The sequence below is a fragment of the Rousettus aegyptiacus genome, unplaced genomic scaffold (assembly GCF_014176215.1).
Source record: "Rousettus aegyptiacus isolate mRouAeg1 unplaced genomic scaffold, mRouAeg1.p scaffold_m13_p_1, whole genome shotgun sequence".
NCBI lineage: Eukaryota > Metazoa > Chordata > Mammalia > Chiroptera > Pteropodidae > Rousettus > Rousettus aegyptiacus.
The window spans coordinates 33,774,070-33,789,286 of NW_023416284.1; the positions used below are offsets into that span (position 1 = coordinate 33,774,070).

At 34.2% G+C, this 15,217-nt stretch overlaps 1 protein-coding gene across 2 annotated transcripts in view; it reads right to left on the bottom strand.

Moving 5' to 3' along the window:
• EPS15 (epidermal growth factor receptor pathway substrate 15) overlaps positions 1–15,217 on the bottom strand; it is a 107,228-nt gene that overhangs the window by 33,648 nt on the left and 58,363 nt on the right. For both annotated transcript variants that reach the window (XM_036233861.1, XM_036233868.1), the window contains exon 13: positions 9,406–9,478. In XM_036233861.1, the coding sequence (XP_036089754.1) occupies positions 9,406–9,478 (73 nt within the window). The remainder of the gene's footprint in view (positions 1–9,405; positions 9,479–15,217) is intronic.

Sequence of the window (15,217 nt, forward strand, 5' to 3'; positions counted from 1 at the left end):
GTAAGTTAGCAAGCCATGGATTCAAACTAGGTTCTGACTCAAGAGCTTGAGCTCTTAACCGCTATGCTATACACTGTCTGTAGACTGTCTCACACATGTGTGCCACTATTTTTCAAATACAGGCATACTTCAGAGATATTGGAGGTTCAACTCCAGACCATCACAATAAAATGAGTCAGACTAATTTTTTGGTTTCCCAGTGCATATAAAAGTTATACTACACTGTAGTCTATTAAGTGTGCAATAGCATTGTCTTTAAAAACAATGTGCATACCTTAATTTCAAAATTCTTTACTGTTAAAAAATGCTAACCATCATCTGAGCCTGTTGGAAAAATGGCGTCAATAGACTTGCTCAAAACAGGGCTGCTACAAACCTTCAATTTGTAAAAAATACACTATCTTTGAAACATGATAAAAGGAGGTATGCCTGGCATATGTAGATGCCTCTGTAATTAAATAAAATATTGAAAAATGCTTTCTAAAACTGGTTTTTATCTTATATTTTCCTCAATCAACTGATTAAATTTAAAAGTATAACTATCATGCTGCTTTCTTCAAAAATGTCTTTAAAAAGGCCAATACGATGAATGATTTTGAAAGACTCTTCTGCCAACATTCTAGTCTATGTAATTATAGATTCATAATGGTGAGCTCCACTAGTTATTTTTTTTTTAACAGTAAGGCATGATATTTACACTGCATATTCATTCCGTAGTTAGATTTCTTTCTGTCACCACATATTTGACCCCCTTTACCCGTCTACCTCCCCCCCACTCCTACCCTCTGGTAACCACTAGTCTATAGTCCATATCCATGAGTCTGTTTGTTTGTCCTGTTCATTTGTTGCTTTTAGGTTTACATCCCACATATAAGTGATATCATGTGATTTTCAACTTTTTCTGTCTGGCTTATTTCGCTTAGCATGATTACCTCAAGATCTATCCATGTTGTCACAAATGACAGTATTTCATCTCTTCTTATGGCTGAGTAATACAAAGTATCGTAGGATACTTTGGTTGCTTCCATGCCCTAGCCACTGTGAATAATGCTGCTATGAACATCAGTGTGCAAATATCTTTTCGGATTTGGGTTTTCAAGTCTATCATTAATTTATCAGCACTGCCTAAATTTTTAATTTTACTTACAGTTAGCTGACCCATATCCAAATACAGGGATATAGCTTTAGATATGCACTTGGCATTGTTCACTTTCACTGTCCCTACCTTAATTCATAATTGCTTTTTCTGCTTTTGTTTCTTCCTATTCAAAATGTCTTTAATCACTCTATTTCGAAAATATATGATGATTTCCTATCTGGAGAATAAAGTAATATGGCTACAAGACACACCAGAACCTTCCAATTTGGATGCCAAGTTATCCTTCTTCTACTACCTTCTCTTCCTCACATTCACTTGTGCCCCATGCTCAAAAGATTCTCTTCTTTCTCCAATAGACAATATACTTCAGTGTCTCTGTGCCTTTTCTAAGCCATTTCCTCTGCCTTGAATGCCCTTCTCCATCACTGCTACCTGGAAACTATTTATTCTTAAGGCCCGGCCACATTTAATCTCCTCTGCCCCACCGTGAGCTTGTTTCACCTGTGCTCTTATAGAAGTTTGTACCTCACCTCTATTATCATACTTACTATATCACAAACTGCTGAAGGACAGAGCTAATGCCTCAACTTTCTTTGAGGTTGTACAATCTAGCACAATGCCTAGCACATTTCAAATGATTAATTAATTATGGACTAATAACTAGGACAAGAATTCTAGTATCTGGGAGAAATTATTGCAAAATGTGCCTGAGGGTGACAGAAAAAAAAGAACTTTATGTTCTTTTAACATGCTGTGAAAAACTTCACTCTCTATTTATATAGCTAAATATTAATACTAGCCTCAAACTGACCTATGATAAAATGTTTTTTTGCTAAATTAAAATACCTAAATTTCTATACTGATTCACTATTTTTATAGTGTTTAACCAAGAGTGATCTGACATTTTAAATTTCCATTACATGAAAATAACCTTTACTGCTTTAGCATGGCACTGTAACATATAGCTTTTTGTGTTTTTAAGCTTATATATATATTTTTTACATTATATTATGTGCTATTCTTACTCTTCAGGAAGGCAGAATAACTGCTTCATTTTAACACAGCAGGTTGAATAACTACAACTGTTTAAAATATGCTTATAATTCAACTATAAAATATTTTTAAAGGATTGCCACCTGCAGGTATAAAGTAATTTTATTTTGCGGGGGGGGGGGGGAAGACAATTCATTGTAAATACCTTATTTCTTATTCTGGATATATTAAGCTATATAAAATTAGTGTATAGTTAATATATAATAATATGCTGGCCTAAAGAGCAGTTTTTAAGAACTCTGGAGGAAAATTTTTTCCCCTTCCTTTTAATTAAAAATGTTCAGGAGTGGGAATAGGAAAAGTATGTTACCTATCTCCATCCTCAAATGTTATAGTTTCCCATCCTCTCTCAAATCCCGAAGAAAAACCTTGGACTAATAATATGTAGTCTTTATAATTAGATGTAATTTTGATGCCTCTACTTTTATTGTAAATGTAATAAATATAAAATTTACCTTAAAAGGGTCACATAATATAAGAAAATTTCTAAGACATAATGCTAATTTTTAAAAGATGAATACAAAGGCATATATGGTATGATCACCAATAAATATAAAGCAATTTATGTATATCCATAGAAAATATAGCAAAATGTTAACGGTTCTCTCTAGAATGGGAAATTGTGAAATTTAAAAAATATTTTTCTATATTTTATAAGATTACTAGAGACCCACATTACTTCTATAATAGAAAATGTCAAGAATTTCAAAAAATGACAATTTCCACATCAATATTAGTATCCAGAAATACGTGGCTATTTTATTTTGGTACAGATTTGCTTACCCTGAGACTAAGTGAAGGCAACAAATGCATATTTGTGCCCCCGCCATCCCTTCCCCCTTTAACTAGGGCAGTGGCAGATACTCCTAGCAAACAGTATTTTCCACTAAACTAGGATAATTTTCTCTTCAACTTAAGAGGTAGCCCTTTGGGAAAATCAGTACATGATCTCAGCACTATCAAATGTCATCTCATCAAGTAAATGACTGAAGACATTTGAAGATACCTTTGCAGTTAGGCTCTCTTTCCTTTTTTCTTTCTTTTGCTTTTAGAACATTTCTGTATTAATTCTGTTTAAATTAGAGTTACTTTCTTATTTATCTTTCCCCTTCCAGTGTGTCTGAAAATTGTTTCAATATTGTGTTGTATAGCTAGAAAAATGGGTTATACATTTTTTACCCTACATTTTCTTCATGTAATATTTTATTTCATTCTGATGTAGTTTTATATTTTGGTTCCTGTCTTGAATTATTAATGATATTGATGAGTTTTTCTTTTAAAAGAGAACTTTGTGTTAAAAAGTGAACCTAAGATACAGGGGTTTAGAATATGTTGACACTGAAGACCTTAAGGACTTTGAAGATTTATTTTTCAAATGACATTATCACAATTCTTAAATATTAAGTAGGATTAGTAAAATCGGACTTCATTTAAGCCTTCTGCCCCTTCTATCTTAGGTGTTTTGCTAGTCTGATAATTTAGAAACATGAAATGATATAAGTAAACACATTAATAAAATTCATCAATTGCCTTACTTTCCCTCCAGCTTCTAAATGAAAAGAAGCTATCTCCATCAATAAAAATTTGCCTGGGAAAAACTTGCCTGAGCAAAATTATTTTACAAGTAAAATGAATGGTTCCTGTAAAACTTGTCTACAAGAGAAGTATCCTTTATGATCTAAAACAATCATTCACATAGATAACTTTTCTTATTCTATTACATGAAATTTTATGTAAATATTCTTTTGTTGTAAAAAAAAAAAAAAATTAACGGTACAGTTAATTGAATGTTCCCTGGATCATTCCTCCTATCCTACTCCCTTCCCTAAAAGCAATACACTGGTCAGCAGTTATGCTCTATTTTCCATAAGCATGCTCTACTTGCTCACCTGTACCATCAACAGAAAAAGAAAGGAGGACAACATCAATTAGAAAATGACAAGGATGAAGTGAACAAGACTACTGAAATACAATGCCAAGGTTTATTTCAGAAAAACACCAAAGCTAGAGTCACATCCAAGGTTCCTCATCCAGGAATGAAGAGATCCTTGAGCTGGGATCTTGACTTTATTTAAAATAAAATTTCAAGTAAAACATCCTGTTTTCTAGAAATCACACAAGTTACTGAAAATAAATTTATTCCCATCCCTTCACACCCCATGAAGCACTATAGGAGTAGTGAAAATAAAATTTAAACAAATACATAAAAACTCTTAGTTATATATTATAGAGTAAAATAATTTATTTTAGTAACCCAAGTCAGTTGTACAACTAAAGAAGTAACTTAAGTATTAAACATATGAAACATTAGCAACATGAATACATTTGCATTTGTTTCACACAAAACAGTAAAAAATAAAAGGACACAAATTTGTGAGTAGAACATTTACTTATATTTAATTGATTAAAAAAAAACTCTATAAACAAAACTAGAAATAATCAGGTACATTCATTATGTTGGCCTAATTCTCAAAAGGGAAGTTACAGGAGTATTCTTAATATAAAAAAAAGTATCAACTGTACAGCAAGATGATGAAGTCGAAGAACAGAAAGGCAGTCTATTAAACTATGTGGGTGTTAGAAAACCTCACCAACAACCTGTCTTTATTTCCCGATCATATGCTTCCCAGCATGTTCTAACAGCATTAAGCTCATATATCTAATTTTAATTCCACCCAAAATAAGTCATCTCTCTTCATTTAAAAAAAAAAAAAAAAAAAACTAAGGGAACGAAAATTTTTTAAAAAATGGACAATTACTATAAATTACTGAATCTTTACTGATATAGCATAAATAACTGAGAGCTTCTTGTGCATGAAGATAGTATGAATAATATGGAAAAGCATGATTCTTCATGATACCTACTGTGCTCCCAATAGTTCTGCCTGTGGTTTCTGAGTGTGTCTTGGCCTATTTTTAATTTCATGCACAAGATGAAACTTTATTCATTTGTTGTCAACCACTTCCTTAAATTTACCTCCATCTAACAATACATTACCAAATATAATAAAAGATATGATCCAAGATACAATTTCTAAGCTTAAGGAGCTCACAATATAGGCTAGAAGATAGTGGAATCTATATACATATACACTAAACCAGTACAATAAGGTAACATACTGTACATGCAATATAAGTGGATACACTCTTCTGTGGAAGTTTCGACACAAGAAAGACTGGTGTAGACTGAAAAAACAGAGAAGGGAAAGTTTTAAAGAAATGGTGGAGTTTGAGCTGGGCTTTAAGACGTGGGTAGAATTCACATGAGCAGGGAGGTAGGGAACATTCTAGATTGCAAGGACAAAAGGTATAAGGGTGGGAAAAAGAAGGAGAATGCACAGGCACACAATTCAGAAACAGAAAATTAAAAAATGAGTAGCAAAAGAGAAGGGTTTATATCTTATCCTTTTTTCTATTTTCTAACTCTACTATACCCAGCAAGTATGACATCCTCCCATCACTAACAGCGGCAGTGAGCAGCAGTCAATGTTTTCACACCTGAGAGTCATAATACTAAAATTAGTTTAGGAAGAAAGACAAAAAAAAAAAAAGGTTAAATATTTGTGATCTGATTTTAAATTTTTAAATTTTTAGATGTTAGGTGATAAGGGTGGCAGGAATGAGAAAGGAAAACACTGACAGAAATAGGAAAGTTCAAAATTGAAGCCAATTTTTTTCAGCAAGATGAGATTTATTTTAGACATATTGACTTTGAAATGATAAACACCAAAATGCCCAATTAGAGATATGAGACTGCTACTCAGGAGATTTGAGGGCCTGATAAATACTTGGGAGTCATGGGTGTGGATGACAGGGGCTACTGAAAAGGAAGGAACTGGGGCGGGGTGCAGGGGGGGCGGGTGGCAGGAAGTGTGTCAGTCAGTCCCCAGCAAAGGCAACAGAAGCAAAGAGACAGAGTACGAGAATATCTAGGAGAGTGCAATCCAGGAAAGCAGTAACCAATGGATTGGTTCTGAGGAGAAAAATTTAAGCACTGTCATATAGGTTAACAGCACACTAAGTAGGATTACTGAAAGGACAGGAAGGAAAAAATGGCCACAAAAAAACAAATATATAGAAAAAGAGTTTGGTAGCTAATGTGGCAGCAATATCTAGGGAAGAAAAGGTATTTTCAAACTGGTGAGTCCTATGCGCACACAGCCTGAAGTGAAGATACAAGTCACAGATAAAGAGCTTGACAGCGAAGGGAGGATAATAAGGAGATGACATAAGGTACAGGACACTATTACTAATCAGAACATTTATTGAACTCTTACCCAGTGCCAATCACTCTGTGAGGCACTTGACCTTCATCATCTCATTTTATTCTCCCACCAACTAACTGTGTGGTATTTTTATTATCCCATGTTGCAGAAGAGAAAACTAATGTTTAGAGCTGTTAAATTACTTAGGATCGCAAACCTAGGAAGAGCCAGATCTGGGAACGAAATTCAAGTTTGTCTGATACCAAGCCGTTCCTATAAACTTCTCTGCAAAACTGAAGAAAGCAGACATATGAGGGTGAATTTCTAAATATTTGTTGACTACTCAGGAGAAAAATTTTAATAAAATTGTACACAGGCAGCTTAAGGTAGAAAAAAGTGCGGGTCTACCTTCTCCCCTTAACAAAAGCCCAAACCATAAACGTTCAAGACAGAATGGTCTTTTATAGCCTTTTCCCCTTGGATTACTTTGGGCCTAATTTCTCTGCAGAACTTGATACGCTAGCATTGCTTATCATGAAATTAAATTTGAAGTTAATCATTGGTTTGGACTTCAAGAAAAAAATCTAGAACTGAAAGTTTTCAATATGTAATTCATGGGACAATAGACAGAAAACAAAAATTTAGAATTTAATTATTTGGACAATTTCTAATTTTACTGAATTAGGAAGACTATGTAAATGCAAAACAAACAAAAACAAACTAGTCTTTTGGCACTTTGGTCACATTTAAAGAGGTTTTGAAAGTTTGGTTTCTGCCTTGAGACATGAGCTCATATAATCACTACCTATGACTTATAAATATGGAAAAAAAGCAAGAACACTCAGAAAAAACAATTTTGGATTAGGCAGACATTCACTGATAGGTCAAAATTCCCTTCTCCTCTGATGTCTTCATTTTGGCATTTCTCATTACTATCACCATTATAAAGCAGCATCAAAAAGCAGTGAAGTACACATTCTTTGATTCTGCTGTTTATTAATAGCTCCAGTAAACTGCCTTTGCCAGAGAAATTAGAAAATAAGCACTAGGAGCTGCAGTCACTTAACAGATTTTAATTTTAATTATCCATGTGTTTCTTAGTCTATGTCTCATTTCCAATGGGTAAATCAGAGTTAATTCAATAGGTAATGAAATCTGCTTATTACCTATTGTCTTGTACTTTAGAAAACAGAAAATAATCACTAAGATGAAAAGTTTTAATTAGTTGTAGATGTCAATTATCTGTGTCATTCTTAGCCTAGTGTCTTATTATCATGGACAATACAGACATGTGTATTGGAATGAAATGAGTAATGAACCTATTAATGCAAAGCTTAGTTCAATGTTCTTTTTTAATGAACTTATGTTCAACCATTACAACTTGATTTGTACCAGTAATGCTCCAAGATGCCTTTCACTTACAGCACCTTATGCAGAAAAATTAAACAATTTAGACTTCTCTGCCAATCCTACACTTGAGATTTAGCAAAGCTTAAGATTAACATATACCGTACCATCACCACTAAGAAAGATAAGCAAATCACGAAGAAATTTTGACTGACAGCAAAACTATAAGGAATCAAATATTCAAACATAGCTCGTTTAGCCTAAAAGGAATCATGTAAATTTTAATGTTTGTCTAAGCTGGCTATTTAAATTCACATCCTCAAAAGATGTGGTAGGGAAAACCAACATGTACACAAATAACAAAATATTGTCTATCGCAAAAAACTTCGTACCTTTTAAACATTATCTGGTTAAATTTTGAAGCTATCCAAGATTTTATCAGTAACTATATCTATTTCTTCAGATTCAGAAAACTTTCGTAGATTATTTTTTCTTCTATTCTTAAACTATGTTCAGCAATAACTGCTTAAAGTCTGTAAAGCTCAAAACCTACACAAGAATAACATAATTGACATAACCCCTCCCCCACCCCACTACCACAAAGAGAAATATATTAGTGATGATCTCTTGACTTCTGTACCACCTCTAGGAAAACTCTAGTATATATAGTAAATGTAGTCTTTCAATATGAGAATCAATTTCCAACAAGAAGTCTCTCTGGCTTCTTCCTGAATCCCTCGGTCAATCATTCTCCCCACCCTAACACCATCTACCTGGTAGACGATCTCTGGTGAATGTCTCACAGCAAAACAAATCAATGCATCTAACAATTTAGAGCTTTCACTCATTTAAAACTGAGATAAGCAGGGAAATCCAACATACAAGTAACATGTTAAGAAATGACCATCCATGAGCTATTAATGGCAACTGCTGCCAGTGCTTCTACTCCCAGCCTCCTGTGTGTGCTGGTGCAGCATTCAGGAATCAGTGCCCCGGTAACATGGTCACATGCAATGCTTACTGTTCTAATTGCAACATTGCCCGGTTTTCTATATTTTTAATGTTTGAAATACCCCTTTTTGTGTCATTTCTCAGTCAAAAACTGAGGTTTTATTATATTCTTTATTTGTAAAATGAAGCTCTTTAACATAGCACTTAGTGAAAATGAATTAAATCTCTTTATCCCAAAGTTTACGATACCCTGGCTACTGAGCAACTTATAAAATACTATTTTAAATTGTTCCACATCATTTCCACCTTGCCAGTATTATGAAAGACAGTCTTTTAAAATACTAGGTCTCCTAGCTAACAAAATCTCACATCTATGAAAAAGCAATTTGCATTTTCATGGTAATGATGACGATTTTACTACTCATTTAATTTTACTGCTGTAATAATATTTACATCATAAGTCAAACTTACCTTTAATGATATAATAAGTAGGTAAATATTACCTTTAAAATACTTTCAAAACTATAAATTTATGATGAAAAATAATGCTTTCTCATTGCCATATGATCTTTGCAGGCCAGAATTCAGAGAAAAACAATCATCATACATATTTATATCACATATATAAATGTAACAGGTATTCTTTGACCTATTCATCAACATCACAACTATCACATAGTAAATGACCCTATACATTTAAAATGAATTCTCCTAAATCAGAAATAGAACTGAATTTTACAGTTCACGTACCTGGACCTCACACGTCCTCTGTTTAATGGTATCTTCTTTCTCCTTAAGGTCCTGTTCCACATTATTCTTTTCCCTAGAAGACCAGCAAACAATGCAAGAATATTTGAGAACATCAGCTACAGCCGGTATGGTTATCCATCCTCCTAATCCTGAATCGCTTTTTAAATACATAGTGAAACATTCAATTTTTAAATGAAGGGCAGATTATTCTACCCTCTTTTAATTATTTATGGAACAGAAATCAATATAAGCTCTGTTTGTTAAAAAAAAAATCGCTTTCTCACTAAAATGTGGTAAAAAGAGAATAGATTAAAAAAGGAAGAGGAGAAAAATAATCAATGAAACACTCAGGTTTCACTGATCTCACTGTTGCTATGGAAATGCTGTCCAATGAAAATTGCTGGTAAAAAAAGGAGGGGTTGCATCAGCTCTGTAAGCTTAACCCTTAAGGACCACTGTTAAATCAAATGAAAATGGCTAATAGAAACAGTCAACATTATTAAGGTAAAAGACATTTACTGAAGTGTTAATTTCCTCTTAAATCACTGGTGTATACCAATTTTAGAATGAAACAGAGAGAATATGGAAAAAGGATTGCCAATACACAGGCCATTAGCTCTATCAAATACATGTGCTAAAAAAGGCTATTTTAAGATCACCAATCTCCATTGATTAAATACATAAAATAATGTATAATAAGTGAAAAAAATCACATTAGCAATTAACTCTTTCTGCTCTTCAGATCAAACATGCTAGAATCCTACTTAACTTTGAAATATCATTATCTAAATTCTTACATGCTTCCATCCAAGCTGGATAGGAATCCTAATGAATGAACCTTAAGCAATCTTAGATTCAAAATTACAAAATAAAGTCATTTCTTTTGATGTAATAAATTTAACTGCCATTTGTACTAAAATCACACACACACACACGAGTTTCCTTCACTTTCCTTGCTTTTCTACAAAATAAGAGAAAAAGCCATAGAATTCTGTAGCAATACATTTTTGGAAGTGGGGGCAAGGGAGGTAAAAGAAAGCAATATGAAGAAGGGAGGATGGCATTCAAGAAGGAAATCCTCCAGACTAACTACTGCAGTTTCCCCTTAGAGCTTCATGACTACATCTCAGTTTGATCCCAGACATAACCCAAACATAAGCTCAGGCTCCATTAAACTGTAGCATAAAAGGAAGTGAGAAAATTATTCCAAAGGAGATAACTTAACGGACTACTGCATGCTACATTTATATTTCTCACCTTTTGAGGTGAGATTTTAAACGTAGACAAAACTCAACTGTTTTGGATATGTAGGCACAATGTTTTTAAGATTTATATGGGAGAAAGAAAGCACAAGAATAAAGCCTCTGTATATTGCTACTTTTAGACACTTGAGATGGCCAAGGAGCTCACTAACCGTTTGTCAGATGGGTCGCAATGTGGGTCATGATGTCGCGGAGATTTTAATAAACAGTCCCTTACCATACGAATCATTGTTGCAGCCTGTTCCTCCCATACCTCAATCTACTTATTATACAAAGGTCATACCCCACTTTCAACCCTTGTAAAATTAGATAAAACAGGAAAATAGAAAAACGTAGGAAGAAAATCCTAATTATACCCTACAAATTCTGTAAGCTCACTCTTGGAAATTTTTTTCTTTCCTCCTTATGTGAGCAGAAGAGTGTTTGCAGTCCCGCTGCAGCATGCCAGAGATAAGTCACATGAAAAACTAGCCCCCTCCCCCCATCTCAAATCTTCAGAGGCATTCCACACAAGGTCAATATCAATTCGGCTCCTGGTTTCCCAAAGTAGACAATAATAAAAATAAAAAAACGTTACACAGTATCAAAGATCAGCACTACACACACTAATGAGCATGTTTGTATTCAACCCTTTCTGCTCCACTGTTAACTGCTTTACTGACTGTGTCTGCTCAGATCAAGTGTACCTGCAGGAAAACAGGGCTGCAAGACCGTAAGCTGGCTTAAAGGAGACAAGACAGAAGAATGGGAAAGCAGAAGGAAGCTTGCTTGGCGAAAAAGGAAACAGATTACAAAGGACTCTCGGCTCTAACAAGCAAACATAGTCTATATTTGGGTAAAATGGAGGAAGTTTAGAAAGTACAAATTTCTCTTCATAATTTTGGGTGTAGGTGGGGAGTAGTGGTGATGTCTCCAAATATATCCTGAAAACCATTCCCAATTAAATAACATATGAGACTCTTTAGATATTAATTTTTCTTAGCATTGAAATCGATTAAATTTAAATTTTTGATCTACTTTTACCTAGTAAACATCTGGTCTCATATATTCCTTTTATTATTAAAGCCAAGTAGTAAAACATACCCTACTAAACAGAAAACTTTAAAAAGAAATAAAATTGTCAGTTATATTACTTTCTATAAAAAAAATAACATTACAATTGAAACTGTCCTATAAATCAGACTGAAAACTAAATAATTTTATCATTAACTTAGATTATAATTTCAGAGATGCCAAATTGTTATACTGCTTTTTACTTTTTATACAGCTATCCTTCTCATTTCAGGCAAGTAAAAACATCTAAACACATTTAGGGACACTAAGGATGCCTGGCCATATTTCTTAGATTTTCCTCTCTTTCAAATCAACACATATATTTTTCTAAAGGTGATGGATGTATAAGTAATACAAAGCATTCTGCTTAACATTAGTAATTTAAACATTTCAATGAAAAATAATACTTAGATGCAGTTTCCTAAGAAGCCCACCAATACAGACGGATAAGACAAACAAAAGATTTATTTTAAAAATAGGTATGTGAGCATTTTGTCCACAGGACTACTCATTTGGATGTCAAGATAGGAAATAGCTATTGCTTTCACCTTAGTAACTTCCAGAAAAGGGAAAAGAAATGACCTTATATACCCTCTATCTTAGACTATCTCTCTAGTCCTACTCACTACTGAGATGCTAGTACACATTGAGGAATCCACAAACACCAAAGCCATAAAGGCCAGGCACAGAGCTTCCTGGTATTCCGAAGGCTGACTGTTCTGGTTCCATGGAAACCAGTATCTGAACCAGCAAGGAGAGCAAAGCCCAAGCAAGGCTTTTAAAAGCTTAAAATTGAAAACTACATAAATCTACTAGGAAGTGGTCAAAAGCTATTCACAAGGACTGTTAGAGGCCATGCAATTCACCTCCATTTAGCCAGGCTCTGTTTATGGAGAAAAAGGAGTGAGCCATCTGTCTTAATTTTGATATAATCCCAATATTGTCAGAGCAACAGGATTAAATCATCTTCAAAGTCCTTCTCAGATACAGTTCTATGTCTTGCTTTGTGAACATAAGCATCTATTATTTTCCAATCGGAAAACAATAAAAACTAGAAACCAGTTGAAAACTATAAATTTGTGAAACCCATGAAGATATATTTTTCAATCCTAAGGCTTATTTATAAAAATCCATTTGGGCACATTTAACCCTAAAGATTCTCTTATTATTAAGTAGCTTAACTTTCAATAAATCTAACAAGGAAACAGAAAAGCATGCTATTTTCATCATGTAGTCTTCACTAAGGCATCTGGGTCTTACAGAAAGTTTTTCTGATTCTGATTAAGTCACCAGCTTTCAGGGCTGCAGTCTTATTTTTCATTATGCAGATGCTACTATCTCTACTATCTTAAGATTTGCAAGGCAAAACATACAAGATGACATGTAATTAGGAAAAAAGCAGGCTCTGAGCCTATGCTTTGGTTGCTTTTTACTTATAACATTAACATTTCTTATAATTTTAAGTAACATTGATGAAGTAATTTTTAAATTTGTTAAAGGAAATTATGAGTTACAAAAAAATTAGAAAACATTGATCTAATAATACACAGTTGTACAATATATATTCACTGAAATCTCTGCACATACTCAAAATAATCCAACAACAACTCTCTACTTTTAGAAACTCATTATACAGTTTTCAAATCACACAACTTGGAGTGAAATAGTTCAGAATTCAAATGCTGGCTCCATCACATGTGATCTTAGTTAAATCACTACAGTAGCAGCTATTTGTTCTGGCCATTCTTTCCTTCTTCTAGGGCCCAGCAATCCTCTGAGGAGATGCTCTTTCCCCCTCAACTATCATCTTTCTATCCACACAGGTCAAATAGAAGATGCCATCTTTTTATAGAATCAAACTCTAAGCAATGACTGGCCAGGGACTGACTTCTGGCCAAACTTCAACTGGCCATAGTACTCCACCCCACAGTCACAGGAATTAATACAAAAATAGGCCCACGACCAAAGAAGTTAAGGCAGTCGTAATCTTTAGCTAGGATGCCTTTATTTGGAACTAACAGAAAACTACCACTACCATATCTTCTACTACTACCACTACTACCATTACTACACCACGACGACCACCACCACCACCACCACTACTGCTTACAGAAACTAACATTGATTAAGCATTTACTACATGATAGGTGTTTCGTGATAAGCAGTTTACATGGATTATCTCATTTGTTCTTAAGAAAAATCATTCCTGTGAAATGATAAAGATGGACGAATATGAGTCCAGATGCTGCTGGCATCTGTTGCCCCATTTAAAGAATAATAGAATTTTCATACAAAGAAGCTGAGGTGAAAAGCAAGGAGACAGAGTCTTGGTAGAGCTGGTTCCTGTCGCCCCTGTGATGGTTAAGTGTACATTATTAACTTCACTAGGCTATGGTACCTAGATATTTGGTCAAACACCAGTCTGGATGTTGCTGTAAAGGTATTTTTAGATGAAATTAACATTTAAATCAGTAGACTTTTAGTTATTACCCTGCATAGTGTGGGTCTCTAGCCCACCAGCCTGTCCTACAGATTTTGGACTTGCAGCTCCCACAATCGTGTGAGCCAACTCCTTAAACTGAAGATACTATCTATTTTACATATCGTATGTGGGGATTGTTGAGATGAGTGAAAGAGAAAATATACAATGGAACCAAATATATCCCTATGCAACTTTCAGCAAATATCGAATCCTACTACATATCTGTCACTGTTACACTTTAGGAGTACAAGAAACAATGAGACTGGTACCTGCCATTAAGAAACTCACAACTCAGTGTATGTGAGGAGTTGGGCAGAAGAGTATTGCAATGCAGTGTACTGGGTCTCACAATAAGTAAATACGAGGCACTGTGGGGACCTGAAGATGGGTACCTAACTTTCCCTGACGAGAGTTTGAAAAGACTTCCTTGGTATCTGTGAAGGAAGGATCATTAATTGCCAAGTAAGTTATGTTGATAGTAAGTGGTATGTTTATCAACAGAAATTATTCCAGCCTGGAAATGCTTTGTGAAGGAGGTGAGACTTCAGCTATGGAAAGAATGAATGTTGGGTAGAAAAATGACATTTCAAATAGAAGAGAAAGGTTACGCAAGAAAGCACCGAGGATATCAGCAAAATGGCAGACTAAGAGATAAACTAAGAAGAATACTTCCAAAATTTAATGAAATACATAAGTCTATAATCCAAGAAGCTCAATAAACTCCAAGAGAAAAACCCAAAAAGACCCACTCAGACACATCATAATTGAACTGTTCAAAGACAAAGACAGAATCTTGAAAACAGTAAGAAAGAAGAGACTTATTACATAAAAGGGTCCTCAGTAAGTTTATTGGTGGATTTCTCAACAGAAAAAACCTTGAAGGCAAGAAGACAGTGGGAAAATAAATTTAAAGGGCTGAAAGAACAAAACTGTTAACAGAAAATACTCTGACTGACAAAACTGTCCTTAAAAAAATGAGAAAGAAATCAAGATACTCCCAGATGAACAAAAGCAA